The sequence below is a fragment of the Mauremys mutica genome, chromosome 20 (genome assembly GCF_020497125.1).
Source record: "Mauremys mutica isolate MM-2020 ecotype Southern chromosome 20, ASM2049712v1, whole genome shotgun sequence".
Classification (NCBI taxonomy): domain Eukaryota; kingdom Metazoa; phylum Chordata; order Testudines; family Geoemydidae; genus Mauremys; species Mauremys mutica.
Window position 1 is genome coordinate 3366875 of NC_059091.1, and position 16835 is coordinate 3383709.

Genomic DNA, 16835 nt, shown 5'->3' on the forward strand with positions numbered 1-16835 from the left:
CGCACCCCTGCGGCACCCAGCACCCTCGGTACTGCCAGGGTGGGGTTCTGGCAAGGAACTGGGTGATGGGGGTTACTCTGAGCGGAGGGGCCAGGGTTAGGCCTGAGGCCAGCCCATGCCCCACCCCAAGCTGGAGGCGTGGAGGTCAAACCCCATTCCCATCTGAAAGCACCCCTGGATCAGTCCCCTAGGGGGCTGCAGGATCAGGCCCGTGCTGTGCCCCTCCCCGCTCTCTCCCCCCTCCCTGGGATTTTGTCTCTCCAGCATTTTGCAGCCCATTCAATGGGCCCAGTTGTTTGCCAGGAGGGTTTACTCAGCGCTGGCTTAGCAGGCGCTAATTCCCCCAAGCCGCTGGGGATTAGCTGCGGCTGCGCCATTGGGCGGGCGGGCGAGAATCTGCCAGGCCTGCAAGCGGCCGGGATAATGGGTTTGCTTCGCTCAGCACCCACCGAGCGCCCGGCCGGGCCTCGGCTTTCGGACCCGGCGGGGGGGGGATGGGAACCAACCCGCCCTCACTCGCGGCCACTCTGCTCTAGTTCGGGGTCTGACTTTCGAATTCAGGAGGGGGGAGCCTGGGGGAAGCGCTATTTGTGTCTGGTGCTGTACACCCCTCAAAAGCTTTATGCACCCACAACCGCCCTCCCCAGGGCTGTTCTCCCCGATTTACAGGTGGGGAAACTGAGGTGCATAGACTAGCAAAGTGACTTGCCCAAGGTCGCACACAGCGAGTCTGTGGCAGAGCCAGGACCAGAACCCAGGAGTCCTGGCTCCCAGCCCCCCTGCTCTAACCGCTAGCCCCACTCCCCTCCCCGAGCCAGGGAGAGAACCCAGGAGTCCTGGTTCCCAGCCCGCCTGCTCTAACCGCTAGCCCCACTCCCCTCCCCGAGCCAGGGAGAGAACCCAGGAGTCCTGGCTCCCAGCCCCCCTGCTCTAACCGCTAGCCCCACTCCCCTCTCCGAGCCAGGGAGAGAACCCAGGAGTCCTGGTTCCCAGCATCCCCTGCTCTACCCCTTTGGCCCCTGCTCCGGTGCCAGCGCGGTGTGAAGACTCCCCAGCGATGGTTGTCATGGTTGCAGGGCTAGTTACCCCTCTGCTCCCCCCCCACAGCGTCTGCCCTCAGGCCTTTACCCCCATCCCAGGGCGGAACCCCCCAGTTCTCCCACTCACAGACCGGCCCCTGGGGCTACGGCCCCTGGCGGATCCATCCTGCTTCCCGGGCAGGTCCGGCCCCCACGGCTCTCCGGGCCCTGACACACAGTGACCAGGCAGCTGTTCGCCCAAAGCCGGCTTTAATCGGGGCAGCATGTGGGGGGGAAGGGGGTTAAACCCACCCACGGGGCGCGTCCCTCGGACCCTGCCATGCCGCTCGTTCGGCCGCCCAGCTCGGCGGGAGCCCGCCGGATTCCCCCGAGCGAGGTGCCCGTTCCAGCCCCTGCCTCAGCCCCTCTGCCCTCCTGCGTTCCCAGCCCTCCTCCTGCCCCAGGGGTTGCTGAGACGTGGGGTATCTCGAGCCTGCTTGTTTTCCCTGCCAGCCCCCCCTGAAACGAGCCTGTAACCAGAGTGGGGTGTGTCTGTGGGGCAGGGGAGGGTCCAGACCTACGAGCAAACCCAGCCTGCGAAGGGGGGGCACGAAGCCAGAGGCCGTTTTACCCTTGATCTCGGTGGCTGTGGGGTCCGTGGGGCGCCCAGATGCAGCAGCGCAGCACCCAGCCCTGGCCCCAGCTGCTCCGGGGCCCCCTGTCTGGGGTGCCCCGACGCCCCCTGGGGCTGTGGGAACAGCAATGGCACAGGGACGTGGAGGGCCCAGCGCCCTGCAGTGCACCAGGCCGGGCTACGCCACCCACTGCTGCCAGCCTGGGAGCTGCTGGCAATAATGATCACCAGTCAGAGGAGCCGTCGGGCTCCCAGGCAGCACCAGGGCTGTGGGCATGGACCGTGCCAGCCCCGCCCTGCTCTAACCACTAGACCCCACTCCCCTCCCTAGACCAGAGATAGAACCCAGGAGTCCTGGCTCCCAGCCCCCGGCTCTGTGCACAGGCTACGCTCTGTCCAAAGGTGGTGGCCCTGTTCCCCTGAGCCCCAGGACTGAGCTGTGGCGGGTTCTGATCCGAAGTGGCCCTGGTCTCGCCCGTCCCCTGCCCCCACTGGTGGATGCTGGGTGCAGCTGGCACCGGAGCTGGAGCAGCACTGGGGGTGGGGGGTTCTCATTGGGGCTAGCAGGGGGGTGAGGGCTGGATCACAAGAGGAGGGGGTGGTTCATGGAGGCAGGCAGGTCCTTGGGGGGCAGGACGGGGCGGGGGAGGCCGCGCCTGCTCAGCGCGGCTCCCCCTTGGGGGGCGGCTTGGCCCGGGCGGCATCCTGGGGGGCGGTGGAGAGGGAGGAGCGGGACACGCTGGCCGTCTCCACAATGTCGATGTCCCGGCAGGTCAGGCAGGCGACCAGCTTCTCCCGGGAGGCGCTGGAGGCGAAGAGGAACTCGTAGGAGAGGCCGGCCAGCACCGCGCCCAGCGAGGGGCCGATCCAGTACACCTGGGGGGGGGGACAGGGGTCAGACAGGGCCCAGCGAGATCCCATACACCTGGGGGGGGGGGGACAGGGGTCAGACAGGGCCCAGAGAGCTCCTGTACACATGGGGGGGGGGAGGGACAGGGGTCAGACAGGGCCCAGCGAGATCCCGTACACCTGGGGGGGGGGACAGGGGTCAGACAGGGCCCAGCGAGATCCCATACACCTGGGGGGGGGGGGGACAGGGGTCAGACAGGGCCCAGCGAGATCCCGTACACCTGGGGGGCGGGGGAACAGGGGTCAGACAGGGCCCAGCGGGATCCCGTACACCCTGGGGGAGGGGAGACAGGGGTCAGACAGGGCCCAGAGAGATCCCGTACACATGGGGGGGTGGGAGGACAGGGGTCAGACAGGGCCCAGCGAGATCCTGTACACAGGGGGGGGGGGGGAGGCACAGGGGTCAGACAGGGCCCAGTGAGATCCCGTACACTGGGGGGGGGGGGAGGGACAGGGGTCAGATAGGGCCCAGCGAGATCCCGTACACCTGGAGGGGGGAGGACAGGGGTCAGACAGGGCCCAGCGAGATCCTGTACACCTGGGGGGCCGGGACATGTGCTCAGGCTGCCGCCCCCCCCCCCCATTTCCACTGCAGGATGCTCAGCTCCAGGTCATGGACCCAACACGGTCTTTGCTGGCTGGGCCAGACCCCCCGCCCCGCTGTGCCCCCCCCGCGTGCCCCAGCCTGGCTCACCCAGTGGTGGTCCCAGATGCCCGTCAGGACGGCCGGGCCCAGCGATCTGGCTGGGTTCATGCTGCCCCCGGAGAACGTCCCCTGCAGAGACGGGGGCGGGGGGGCGGGTGAGCGGACATTGTGCGGGTGTGGGGGGAGTCGGCCCCATGGAGCCATAGAGCCCGGGCCGGCGGATGGGGAACAGCCCCCCAGAGCCTGGCCCGGGGGGAGGGGAGTCGGCCCCAGGGCTCCTTGGCCCCCGGGACCCCGCTGGCCCAGCCTCTTACCGCGGCCAGCGCTCCGGCCGTCACGGAGAAGCCGATGGCCAGGCCGCCCGGCTCGCCCGCCCCCCGGCGCCGCTGGTCCTCCACGGCGAAGATGGTGAAGACCAGCTGGAAGGTGGAGAAGGTCTCCATGGCCAGCGCCTGCCCGGCGTGGCCCTCGCTGCTCACCTGCGCCCGGGACAAGACGGCAGCTCACACCCGGCCCCGGCCCAGCCCTCAGGCCACGTGGGCCGCTGGGCGCTCAGCCCTGGGGGCCTCAGGGGCTGTGTTGGTGACCCAGCAGCGAGAGGTCTGGGGGGTCCCCACTGGGCTGGGGGGACAGTGAAGGGGGGTCAAATCCGGGGTCCAGTCAAGGCGGGATCCCTGCTTCCTGGGCATGGGAAGGTGGGAGTCTGGCAGGTGGCCCTGCCCACAGGGCTGGGGGGTGACACTTCAATTGGGGGTCAGGGTGGCACTGCCAATGGGGCACTGGGCGTCAGGGCAGCACTGCCAATGGGGCACTGGGCGTCAGGGCAGCACTGCCAATGGGGTGCTGGGGGGGTCAGGGTGGCACTGCCAATGGGGCGCTGGGGGTCAGGGCAGCACTGCCAATGGGGCGCTGGGGGATTCAGGGTGGCACTGCCAATGGGGCACTGGGGGGTTCAGGTGGCACTGCCAATGGGGTGCAGGGGGTTCAAGACGGCACTGCCAATGGGGCACTGGGCGTCAGGGTAGCACTGCCAATGGGGCACTGGGCGTCAGAGCAGCACTGCCAATGGGGCGCTGGGGGTCAGGGCAGCACTGCCAATGGGGCGCTGGGGGATTCAGGGTGGCACTGCCAATGGGGCGCTGGGGGGTTCAGGTGGCACTGCCAATGGGGCGCTGGGGGGTCAGGGCAGCACTGCCAATGGGGCGCTGGGGGGTTCAGGTGGCACTGCCAATGGGGTGAAGGGGAGTTCAGGGCGGCACTGCTGTCCCCCCGGAAGGCAGGTGCACCCTGTATCAGTAGCCAGGACACACGCGTCTGCGACCCGGCTCAGACACTCACCCTGGTGACGAGGTGGCTGGCGGCTGCCGCGGGCAGCGCCAGGTAGACGGCGGCTGAGGCCAGGATGGCGCCCAGGCACTGGGCCAGGACGTAGGCGGCTCCGCGCAGGGCGTCCAGCTTGCGGGTGCAGAGGAAGGCCAGGGTGAGGGCCGGGTTGGCCTGGGCCCCGCTGACCTCGCCGAAGCAGTGAGCCAGCCCCACGGCCGCCAGCCCGGCCGTCAGAGCCGGCTGCAGGGCCGGTGGGGCTGTGACGCGCCCGGGACCGCCTGGGCACGAGGCCCCCAGCACCAGCCAGACGAAGATCAGGGTGGCAGCTGCCTCCGCCAGCAAGGAGCGCCAGAACCGCCGGCTCCGCAGCTCCTGGGGGGGGGGGGGGCGGGGAGACAGTCAGCAACCAGGTGGGGGGGAACCATGGCAACAGATTTGGGGGTGTCTGGTCCCATGGCAACGGGTGGGTGGGCTGGAACCATGGCTGCAGAGGGGACACTGTTGGGAGGGCAGGTGGGTGGATATGGACAGACGGATGGATACAGGCAGGTGGGCGGATATGGACGCACGGATGGACACAAGTGGGTGGCTATGGATGGACAGACACGGGCAGGTGGATATGGGTGGACAGACACGGGCGGGTGGGTGCATATGGATGGACAGACAGACACGGGTGGGTGGATATGGACAGATGGACGGATGTGGGTGGGTGGATATGGACACGGGCAGGTGGGTGGATATGGATGGACGGACATGGGCAGGCGGATGGGTGGATATGGACAGATGGACACAGGTGGGTGGATATGGACAGATGGACGGAGGTGGGTGGGTGGATATGGACGGACAGAGGGACACAGTCGAGTGGGTGCATATGGATGGATGTGGGTGGGTGGATATAGACGGACGGACGGACATGGGCGGGTGGATATGGACGGACAGAGGGACATGGAAACATGGGTGGATATGGATGGATGGACCTGAGCAGGTGGGTGGATATGGATGGACGGACCTGGGCGGGGTGGACATGGACAGATGGATGGACGGGCAGATGGGTGGATATGGACAGATGGACCTGGGCAGGTGGGTGGATATGGATGGACAGAGGGACACGGGCAGGTGGGTGGATATGGACGGACGGACCTGGGCGGGGTGGACATGGACGGACAGATGGATGGACGGGCAGATGGGTGGATATGGACAGATGGACACAGGTGGGTGGATATGGACGGATGGCCGGACGGGCAGGGAGTACAGAGAAGTTCTCCCACATGTCCCAGGTGCCCATAGCCAGGGCTCAGCTGCCCGCTGGGTGCTGGGGTGAGGGCGAGGTGGGCAGCCCTTACCTCGCCGATGGCCATGCTGCCCGGCTGGCTCCTGAGGGCTCTGCTCTGGGAGACACAGGGTGCTGCGCTGCTCTCCCTCCAGGGATCCTCAGACCCCCCTCCCTCCCCTCCAGGCCAGGCTCCTCTTAAAGGTACAGCAGCCACGGGCTCTGGGCAAGGGGCCGGAGGGGCATCGGGGCAGAGCCTGAGGGTGCCCGCTGGGCAGAGGGGGCAGCAACATGTTTCCAGGGACACCTGCTCCTGGGAACCCCCCAGTCTCCTTAACCAACCCCCCAAGCAACCAACCCCCCCCACACACACCGCTCTCCTGACCCACAGCCCCCTACCACCCCACCCCTGGGCTCCTGCACTCCCCCCAGCGCTGCCAATGCCCCACATTCCCTGCCACTCCTGTCCCGGCCCCCCCGTCACCTCCAGCTCTGCTGGTGCCCCTCACTCCCGACCCGCAGCCCCCCTCATTCCAGCCCTGGACCCCCCTCACCTCCAGCTCTGCTGATGCTCCTCACTCCCGACCCGCAGCCCCCCACCCCCCGCTATTCCAGAATTCAGCTTCTCCTGAGCAGAAACTGCCAGTGTTTCTTTATTGGGGACCCTGGGGCGGGGGGGCTGCAGGACCCAGCATGTCCTGTGGCCGTGGGGAGAGCCGGGTGTGCCCCCAACGCCCCCGGAGCAGCTCCCAGGTGCCGCGGCAGCCTGTGCTCTGGGTGAACAGCTCCTGAGCCCGGCGCCTGATGCCTCCCAGACAGGGAGGCTGCCCGTGGAAAACCCCGGCTGCCCTGGGAGCGTCACTGGGCCCTGGGGGTCAGCTGGTGCCAGGCTGGCCAGAGTCAGCGGGACCTTGGGCAGCAGAACTAGGACCGGGGGGGGGGCGCTGAGAAGCAGCCCCCTCGGGTCTGGAATAGGCAAGACAGGGTGGGGGGAGCTGGGGTCTGGGATGGGCAGGGCCCGGGGAGGGGGTGGGGTGAGATCTGGGATGAGCAGGGGGGGGGTCCGACTCCCAACCTGAAAGCGGGAGGGGGGGGGAGTTGGTGACTCAGGTGCCTGGAAACCAGCGGGTGCCATGGCAACCTGCCCCTTTGAATCTCAAACAGGAACCAAAGGCCCTTCTGAAGGGGGTTGTCACGACGACCATTGTTCAGGGCTGGGATTCTCCCTCCTACCAGAGATGAAAGGAGAGAGGAAGGGGGGCTACGGAGCCAGGGGCACGAGGGAGCGTGAGTGTGCCAGTGGGTGTGTGAGGGCACAAGGGAGGGTGCAAATGAGCGTATGAATGGTGAGTGTGCAAATGAGTATACGTGGGGCAAGCATGCAAATGAGTGTGTGAACAGTGAGTGTGCAAATGAGTGTGTGAGTGGACAGTGTGAAAATGACCGTGCAAGGGCACGAGGGAGGCAGCGTGTGTCTGAGTGACGCTACAGTGAGCAAGTCTGCCCGGCCAGGTGGGGCAGGTGGGTGAGCGAATGTAGATGGGAGCGTGTGCACAGGTGAGTGTGAACGTCTGTGTCAGTGAGCGTGCGCAGGCAGGGGGAGGTGGGGATGGAATCAGGCATGCAAGGAGCGGGGGCGGGGCTATGGGGCTGGGTGCCCTGTGATTGCGGGTGCGAGTCTCCTCTCACGCTGCTGTCACACCCATGTACCACGAGTCCAGCAGAGCCCAGCCCCAGCACGGGGGGCACCGATCACCGCGGGGGCCTCTGGAGACGCCAGTAGCACTAGTGCCCCAGGTGAGCATCCGCAGGCGCACCGGGCGCATGGGTCTGCGGATGAGCATGTATCTGTATCAATCGCCCCATTTTAGAGACAGGGAAAGTGAGGCGCGGGGGAAGCAGTTCCTATTGGTGCAGCTGTGATAGAACCCAGGAGTCCGGCCACAGTGCAGGAGCGGGACAGCGCTGGGCCACCTGGGCTTTAAACCCCCTTCGACGGGAGGCCACCGGAGCCGTCCCTGGAGAATTCCCCTCCGCGCCGCCCCCCCAGCGTTGCCTCCCCCGCCTCCCAAGAGCTCCAGCTGGAGTCAGCGGGGTTTTACAGCTGAAGCACCTGGCTCAGCAAAAGCTGGGGGCGCGGCGGCCCCAGGCTGACCCCGGCCGGTGCTGCGCTCGCCCTATTCTTCCTGCCATTCTCTGCCCGGCGCGTGCTGACTTGCTGCAAAGAGCCAGAACAATCAGCGGCCTCAATAGCTGAAACAAAGCCCCCCCTCTTCCCCCTCCCGCTGCCACCCAGCTGGGACTCCAGCCCCCCCCAACACACCCACGTTGGGGGTGGCCCTGTCAGGCCCCATCAGCATCAAATGCCGGCCCAGCGAGGGCCCAGCTCTGCCCATTACTGCTGCAGCCCTCGCCGTGCCCGCCCATGGGTGGGCACCGATGTTACTCTCACTGTGCCAGCTCCCCGCCCGCCCCAACCACCACATGGGTGCCCCTGTCGTTGGCATCTCCACCCTCCACCCGTCCCTGTGCACACACCCCCTCTTGTCCCCCTCCCCCCCGAGCTTGGCACTATGTTCAAAGAGCCTCTCCCCCACAGGGAACCACGGAGACACCCTGCAGCGAGGACCAGAGAGAAGCCCCCTCCCGCCTTTGCATGGAGCGATTGCTGCTGCCTCATCGTGCCTTTATCCAGCATCCACCGGGGATGACAAACTCCCCCTCCCACCTTTCAGCCCTGATCCCTGGCACCGCTGCCCACACACGGCAGCACCTGGGGCTGTGCCCGGGGGGCAGGTGTTTGCATTGTCCTGTCTCCCCCGCTCTCCACCCCCCTCTGGGAGCCTCATATTCCCCCCACCAGATAGCAACTGTGAAAAAACAGGACAGGGGGTGGGGGGTAACAGGCGCCTATATAAGAAAGAGTCCCAAAAAACGGGACTGTCCCTATAAAAACAGGACATCTGGTCACCCTATAAACTCTGTGCTGTTCCAGCCGCCCCCAGCCAGTCGGGGGCACCTCCCGGTTCCAGGGGCTTTCTCTGTTTGGGGCATGAAACACCTGCCCAGCCCTCACCTCCCGCCCCAAGCCAGGCAGAGTGCAGGGGGACAGCGACTGGACGGGCAGGACTCTCCCCAGGAGCAGAGGGAGGGGAATAAATGGGGCCAGGCCTGGAATGGCCAAGGGAGAAACCTCCCTCAGAACAGAGCTTGGCTGACCTAGATCCGGGCTCCTTGTGGGATTTTCATCCTCTTGTAACTGAAATACGTGGAGCCTGTGAAAACACTGACCCGGATTCTCTGTGGCCCTGCGCCTTCTTGTGCAGTCCTGTATCCCTGCGCTGATTCTCACTCACGCAAAGAAACGTGGCATTCGTGAAACCTGGTGGAATGATTCCCACAACTGGACCATTAAAATCACCAGCCACAAAAAACTATGTAGGGAGGATTGAGGGGGACAGAGGTGTTTTTTGTGGGGGAGAGGCGCTCTAGTGGAAGACACCCTTCCCTGCTTTAGAGATACTGGTAACTCAAGCACAGGATCCCGAATGCATGTGGATCAATGTGCTAACTAACGACACCCAGGCAGAGGTGCTAGTGGGGGTCCGTAACAGGCCACCGCATCAAACCAGAGAACAGGGGGCGAGTTCCTCCGTTAGCGCCGGTCTCTGTAATGCAGAACTGCCAACCCCAAAGGTTCAAAACTCACACGTCAGGCTAACCAAAAATCAGGAGATTGGCTTTCAAATTATGAGATTACGTACAAATAAGAGATTTGGTGGTGTTTTGATTCGCCTCCTGCTTTTTGAGCCTTCAGGGTGCACCAGCCTCCCATTTTGAAGCTTTCTCCACAGCCACAAGGGCTTGAAACTTACTTGTTCTTTAAGAACAAAGGCTAAAATCATCCCAGATCCACTCGACTCCAGGAGCTGGGCCTTTAAGGAAAACAATAATTATTGCGAGATTTATGACAAAATCAGGAGAGCTGGCACACTGGTCGTGTGTGGAACAAACGGTGGTGTTCTTCTGGGGGGGCTCTGATTTGGGAGACGCATGCTGGAGATTCCCAGCTGCTGGCAGGAAAACATCATTCCTGTGTTAACTGGAGAGGGTGCAGAAAAGAGCCACCAAAATGATTTAAGGTGCTTCCCTGCCCCTAACCAATCAGAGCTTGTCCATGGAGAGGAACGGCTGCACAACAATGCCTGACACAACAGCAGGAGATTCAGGGAGCAAACTCTGTTTGGCTGGTCAGAGAGATGCTGGCGGGGAGCTGAACACAGTTAGGGTCACCAGATGTCCCGATTTTATAGGGACAGTCCTGATATTTGGGGCTTTTTCTTTTTTAGATGCCAATTACCCTCCACCCCCATCCCGACTTTTCACACGTGCTGTCCGGTCACCCCAATTACAGTGTATAAGCACCTCGGCGGGGAGATAACACCAGACATCTAGTGGAGACAGGCACAAGAACCAACAGCTGGTAGCTGAAACCAGACAAGTCCTGGCTCCTTCCACCCCCCCGCTCTAACCCCTGGACCCCGCTCCCCTCCCAGAGCCCGGGGAGGGAACCCAGGAGTCCAGGCCCCCAGCCTCCTGCTCCCCTCCCAGAGCCGGGGAGAGAACCCAGGAGTCCGGGCCCCCTGCTCCCCTCCCAGAGCAGGGGAGGGAACCCAGGAGTCCGGGCCCCCCTCCCAGAGCTGGGGAGAGAACCCAGGCGTCCGGGACCCAGGGCAAGACCCTCTGGCCAGCCCCAAGCTGGGCACTGGACCAGGGACTTGCCCCGCCCCTTTGTCAGATGGGGGGGGGTCAAAGGTCACGCATAGGCCCCGCCTCCCTGGCTCCAAGCGGAAGCCAGGCCCATCCAAGATGGCGGCGCCCCCACCTACTTCCGCCCGGGTCACGTGAGGCGGGGCAGGGTGGGAGCTTGTCCCACGCGACTCCAAGATGGCGGCGCCCGTGCTGAGCGCTCTGAGGCGGCCGAGCTGGGGCCTGCGCGGGGTGGGGCGGGCTCGCGCGAGCGGCCCCCACCGGAGGGGTAGGCACCGGCCGGAGCCCCGCCCCCCGGGAGCCCCGCCCCCACAGCCGCCCCCTCGCCTGGCCAGGCGCCCCCCCCCCCCGGAGCTGGGGTGGGGGCCTGGTACTGCCCGGCCCTGCCCCTGAGCTGCCCGGGGGGCGGGGGCTGGCTCTGCCCCCCTGGTTGGGGGTGGGGTGAAGGGCTGGCTCTGAGGGGGGTGGGACTGCCCCCCTGGGGTGACACGGAGGCTGGGGCTGGCCTGGGGGTGGGGGCTGGTTCTGCCCCCCTGGGTGGGGGTGGGGGCTGGCTCTGAGGGGGGGCTGGCTCTGCCCCCCTGGGTGGGGGCGAGGGGGGTGAGGGTGGGGGCTGGCTTTGAGGGGGATGGGAGTGCCCCCCTGGGGTGACACGGAGGCTGGGGCTGGCCTGGGGGTGGGGGCTGGCACTGCCCCCCCTGGGGTGGCTCGGGGGAGGGGGTCTGGGGCTGGCATGACGTCACTTCCTCAACACTGACCTGCTCTGTTCTTGCGCACCCCCCTCCCAGCTGACCTGGGCCTGGTACCAGCTCTGGACTCTTCATCCCCCCCCATCCTGGGACTGGGACCCTAACTCCCATTCTCCCTGCTGGGGCAGTGTGTGGGTGCCTCCCCCGCCCCCCGAAGCTGGGCTGCCTTTGCAAATGTTGGTGCGACCTTGTCCAGTGGTTTCCCAGTCCCTGATGCACGGCCCCTCCCAGCCCCTGAGACGCGCAGCCTGACCTTTCTCCCATTTCTCTGCAACCCACTTCCTGGCCAGTTCACTCTCCTCGCTGAGACTTGGCTCCCACCATGGAAAAGATTAGAGCAGCTGCAGGGGCGGCTGTTCTTAAAGGGACGTTGAGCTCAGCTCCACGGTTAAGCTTTGTTTAAGAACCATCCGAGGTCTCACATGAGTTACTGAGATTTGCATGGCACGAGCGCCTGGCGGGGCGCAGGGATCCTGTCTGGGTGCTCACAGGGGTCCCCGCACCAGAGACTGGCTTCAGATCGAGAGAAATAGGTGTTCGGTTCTTTTGATCTGCCTCCTGCTTTCGCATTCACGTTTTTCCCTGCTCCTATGAAGGTTACAAACTTACTCCTACGTTTTTTGCTGGGAAGCTGAGATGCTCCTTTAAATCACCCCACTCCAGGCGCCGAGACATTTAGCAACGTTTGGGGGGTTTCTTGACTCGCGATAAAATTGCACGAGTTGTCAATGCTGCGCTCGTTAATGCATGTATCCTTGCAACGCCCCTTGTGAGAGAGGGAACTGCTATTAACTTCATTCTACTGGTGGGGCAGAAGAGAGATTTTCAGAAGTGACCTGCCTGTAAGACTCAGAGCAGGGTCTGTCTCTTAACTGCGTTTGTACGGTGCCTAACACAAAGGGACCCTGATCTCAGGTATGACTGTAACCCTAAAAATTTCAAGTATCAGAGGGGTAGCCGTGTTAGTCTGGTTCTGTAGAAGCAGCAAAGAATCCTGTGGCACCTTATAGACTAACAGACGTTTTGCAGCATGAGCTTTCGTGGGTGAATACCCACTTCTTCAGATGGCATCTGAAGAAGTGGGTATTCACCCACGAAAGCTCATGCTGCAAAACGTCTGTTAGTCTATAAGGTGCCACAGGATTCTTTGCTGCTTCCTAAAAATGTCAGGTGTTAGCAAAACAGGAAAGGACCCTGAAGTATAATTATTATTTTGTGTGTCCTTTAAACCAACAATCTAGCTGCCCCAGCCCACTAATGTGAACTGTCTTGGTTCTCGTCATCTTGGCGTGGAAGAATTTGCTGTCCTAGTGGATTCTTTCTGTGAGCCCTCAGTGAAGCTTCTCCTTGTCTTTTTTCCTCTTCCGCAGGCATCAGTTTCAAGCTAGATGAGCGAACGGCTCACAGCAGCCTGGATCTCTCCAAAAAAGACACTGGAGTCGTTTACCGCATGCTGGGGATTGACCCAACCAAAGTCCCCCAGAACCCCGAGCGATTTCGGGAGTGGGCGGTGGTGCTGGGGGACGCTGCCGTGTGCAGCGGCCAGCACTACTGGGAAGTGACAGTCAAGCGCTCGCAGCAGTTCCGTATCGGCGTGGCTGATGTGGACATTTCCAGGGAAGGGTGCATTGGGCACGACGACCGCTCCTGGGTGTTTGCGTATTCCCACCGCAGGTGGTACGTCATGCTGGCCAACGAAACCACCCCCATCCGCAACATCGGCAACCCCGAGCGCGTGGGGCTGCTGCTGGACTACGAGGGCAGGAAGCTCAGCCTGGTGGACGTAGGCAAGCAGGTGTTAATCCATACCCTGGCCACGGAGTTCCAGGGGCCCGTGGTGCCCGCCTTCGCTCTCTGGGATGGGGAGCTGCTAACTCATTCTGGGGTGGAGGTGCCCAAGAACCTCCGGGACAGTTAACGGTCAACCCCAGGGCCTGGGATGTCTGGACATGTCCTTCTGTAGGGAAACCCTTCCACGATGCTTCAGCGTGAGGCAGAGAAAGGGATTCGGTCAGTCCTCTCACCCCGCTTGGCCCAGAGCGGGTGCTCTCCAGGCAGCTCGAGAGCTTGCTTTCCCCTTGGGAAGGAGCAGTCCCCCCTCAGCCCCAGCTGGGAACCCTGGAGCAGAGAAGCCCCCCGCTGCCCCTGGGATCAGGCAATCCTGGACTTGTTTCCCTTCTCCATCTCAGCTGGTCCTTAGGAGCTTTATGGGCATCTGCCACTCCTGTGCCAAACGCCCTGCCGGCCCCTGTGCCCGGCCTCACCCAGAGCCCCGTTTGGCAGATTTGGATTTGAGTGACATGAGGATTTGCTGGAGGGAGGGAAGCGACACTGTTCCCTCCTCCTGTCTCAGGGATGGGAGGACAGTTGGGCTGCACCCGAACCCCTCTGGAAACCTAGATCCCGTTCCCCTCCTGTGTCGGCAAACGAGGCCGTTACGCTTCTGTTTCCACAAGTGCTTTATTAATACACAGCCCAGGAACCAGCTCCCTCTTCTCCCACAACATCCCCCCCAAAGCTGTCGTCACTCCCCCCACTGCCCAGAGCCAATCAGCAGGCCCCAGGGACGGGCAGGCAAATGGATCCTGGGGCCGATGCTGCCACGTGGCTGTTCCTAGGTGCAGGGGAAAACCCAGGAAGGAGCATTAGTTTGGGCAGGGACTTTGTGTTTGTAGCTTTGCTCTCAGCCATGGGTTGTCTGGCTTAGCCGGGGGAGGGGGAACAGTGCTACCCCCCCAGCCCCATTTGCCTCTGCCCCCTCGCAATCCTCCAGGGCAGGGGTGGCCAACCTGAGGCTGAGAAGGAGCCAGAATTTACCAATGTGCATTGCCAAAGAGCCACAGTAATATGTCAGCAGCTCCTCGTCAGCTCCCCCTGCGTCCCCCACCCACCAGCAGCACCTAACCCTCCTTTCCTGCGCCTCCCGCCCGCCGCAATGAGCTGTTGTGTGGTGTGCAGGAGGCTCGGGGGGGGGGGGAGGAGGATGAACAAGGGCGCCACAGACTCAGGGGAAGGGGCGGAGGCCTTGGGGGGAGGAGTGGAGTGAGGCTGGGGCCTGGGGCAGAGCCAGGGGTTGAGCAGTGAGCACCCGCCCCCAGCACATTGGAAAGTTGGCGCCTGTAACTCCAGCCCCGGGGTCGGTGCCTAGACAAGGAGCCGCATATTAACCTCTGAAGAGCCGCATGTGGCTCCAGGGCCACACGGTCACCCCTGCTCCAGGGGAAGGTCCCATCCCTCAGCAGCCCTGGTGCATCCAGCTGCATTCACGCAAACCCAGCTCTCGTGGCGGTGCTTTGCTGACTGTGTGTATTGGCGGCCGGGCGGGTCTCCCATGTAATAAACCGGAGAATCCTCAGCGGCGTGCGTCCCCTTTCTCTGCGCCGGTGCCGCTCTGCCGACGCAACGTGTGCCGGGAGGGGACTCCTAGCGGAAACAGTCTCTCCCTAAACAGTGCCCAAGCGCAGCCTGGTCAGTCTGTCTGGGCCCCCGCAGCTTTGCTGGTGCTCCTCACTCCTGACCTACAGCCCCCTGCTAGCCTAATCCTGGGCTCCTCCCAACTCTGCCGGTGCCCCTCACTCCCGATCCGCAGCCCCCTGCTAGCCCAATCCTGGGCTCCACCCCAGCTCTGCCGGTGCCCCTCAATCCCGACCCACAGCCCCTGCTGTCCCAGCCCTGGGCTCCCCCACACCCGGCTCTGCCAGTGCCCCTCAATCCCGACCCACAACCCCCTGTTCAGTAGGGGTCCATCTTCCCAAAAGCCAGAATCTTGCTCTCAAATAAGGTCCCAATCCTCCCCTCCTCTGTTTGGATTTATTAGGTGTGTTACGGTTGCACTAGGAGCTCCAGTCCTGGGCCCGTTGTGTGTGGTGCTGCATGAGCAGAACAAAAAGCCGCTCCGGCCCCTAAGGAGCTCGCAATCGAAGTGCACGGACAGACCTGGCCAGAGATCTGGTCGTGCAGAAGCCTCAGTGTGTACTATGCGAGTACTGCAAGAATCAGAAGTCATGGGGCTAACAAGACGTGTGTTAAACCCCTGTTGCAGCTGCTGTTCTCTGCCGGAGCTGCGCTTCCCCCTTCCTCTGTACGTGGCGCGCTCTGGGGAGGCAGTGAGACCCTCTGATCCGACTACTACGGGGAGAAATAACCAGCACCCACAAAACGATCATTGGGAAGGCAAATCCACACGCTGATCTCAGAGACCCACCCTCACCCCAGAAACAAAGGCTGGGCTGGAAGGGACTGCGAGGTCAGGGCCAGGTAACACTAGACCAACCCTGACAGCTGTTTGTCCCACCTGCTCTTAAAAACCTCCAGTGCCGGGATTCCACAGCCTCCCTTGGAAGCCCGGGTGGGAGTTTAACTATCTGGAGAGTTAGAAAGTTTTTCCTAATGTCCTAAACCGCCCTTGCTGCAGATTAAGCCCGTTGCTTCTTGTTCTCCCTTCTGTAGATGTGGAGAACAATTTGTCGCTGGCCTCGTTAGAACAGCCCTCAGCGTATTTGCAGACTGTTCTCAGGTCCCCCGTCAGTCGGCTTTTCTCAAGACTAAACCTGCCCAGTTATTTTAACCTTTCCTCACAGGTCAGGTTTTCTCAACCTTTGATCATTTTTGTTGCCCTTCTCTGGACTCTCCAATTTGTCCACATCTTTCTTAACATGCGGCACCCAGAACTGGACCCAGTTCTCCAGCTGGGGCCGACCCAGGGCTGAGTAGAGCGGGACAGTTACTTCCTGTGTCGTACGTATGAGGCTCCTGTTAATACAGCTCAGAATATTAGTCTCTTGCAGCTGCATCTTCAACTTGTGATCCCCTCGACCCCCAGATCCTTTGCAGCAGGACGACCGCCTAGCCAGTTATTCCCCCGTTTGCAGTTGTGCATTTGATTTTTCCTTCCTAAATGTAGTACTTTGCATGTGTCTTTATTGAATTGCATCTTGTCGATTTCAGACCAATTCTCTCATTTGTCAAGGTTGTTTTTAATTCTAATCCTGTCCTCCAAAGTGCCTATAACTCCTCCCAGCTTGGTGGCATCTGCCAATTTTATAGGCATCCTCTCTATCTATTATCCAAGTCATTAATGAAAATATTGAATAGTACCAGGCCCAGGACTGATCCCTGGGGGACCCCAGGAGATGCACTCTCCCAGTTTGATAGCAAACCATTGATAACTGCTCCGAATACTGTCTTTCAACCAGTCGTGGACCCACCTTAATAATCTAGACTAGATCTTCCTAGTTGTTTATGAGAATGTCATGTGGGCCATGCAGAAGGAAATTAGGTTGGTTTGGCATGAGTTGGTCTTGACAAATCCATGCTGGCGGCTCCTTATAACCCTGTTATCCTCTACGTGCTTATAAACGGATTGGTTAATTTGTTCCAGTGTCTTTCCTCCTATTGAAGTAGGCTGATTGGTCTGTCACTCCCCAGACCCTCTTTTTAAAGGTAGGTTCTGTGTTTGTCCATCTCCAGTCCTTTGGGACCTCCCCTGTCCTCCAGCAGTTGTCAAAGATAA

The 16835-nt window shown here is 62.3% G+C and overlaps 2 protein-coding genes across 3 annotated transcripts; one reads left to right on the forward strand and one right to left on the reverse strand.

The window, feature by feature from the left end:
• Positions 1-1288: 1288 nt before the first annotated feature.
• Positions 1289-6152, reverse strand: LOC123353984 (aquaporin-4-like). Of its 2 annotated transcripts, XM_044995557.1 has the most exons (5): positions 5878-6152; positions 4547-4906; positions 3523-3687; positions 3257-3337; positions 1289-2529 (listed from the first exon to the last, which is right to left on the reverse strand). In XM_044995557.1, the coding sequence occupies exons 1-5, from the start codon at positions 5890-5892 to the stop codon at positions 2314-2316; spliced, it is 837 nt and encodes a 278-aa protein (XP_044851492.1). In that variant the 5' UTR covers positions 5893-6152; the 3' UTR covers positions 1289-2313. The 2 variants fall into 2 exon arrangements, with proteins under 2 accessions (XP_044851492.1, XP_044851493.1); XM_044995558.1 differs by lacking the exon at positions 3523-3687.
• Positions 6153-10735: 4583 nt separating this feature from the next.
• SPRYD4 (SPRY domain containing 4) lies at positions 10736-14678 on the forward strand. Its single transcript, XM_044995588.1, has 2 exons — positions 10736-10842; positions 12694-14678. Exons 1-2 carry the CDS (start codon positions 10752-10754, stop codon positions 13239-13241), a joined length of 639 nt encoding a protein of 212 aa, XP_044851523.1. The 5' UTR covers positions 10736-10751; the 3' UTR covers positions 13242-14678.
• Positions 14679-16835: the final 2157 nt, after the last annotated feature.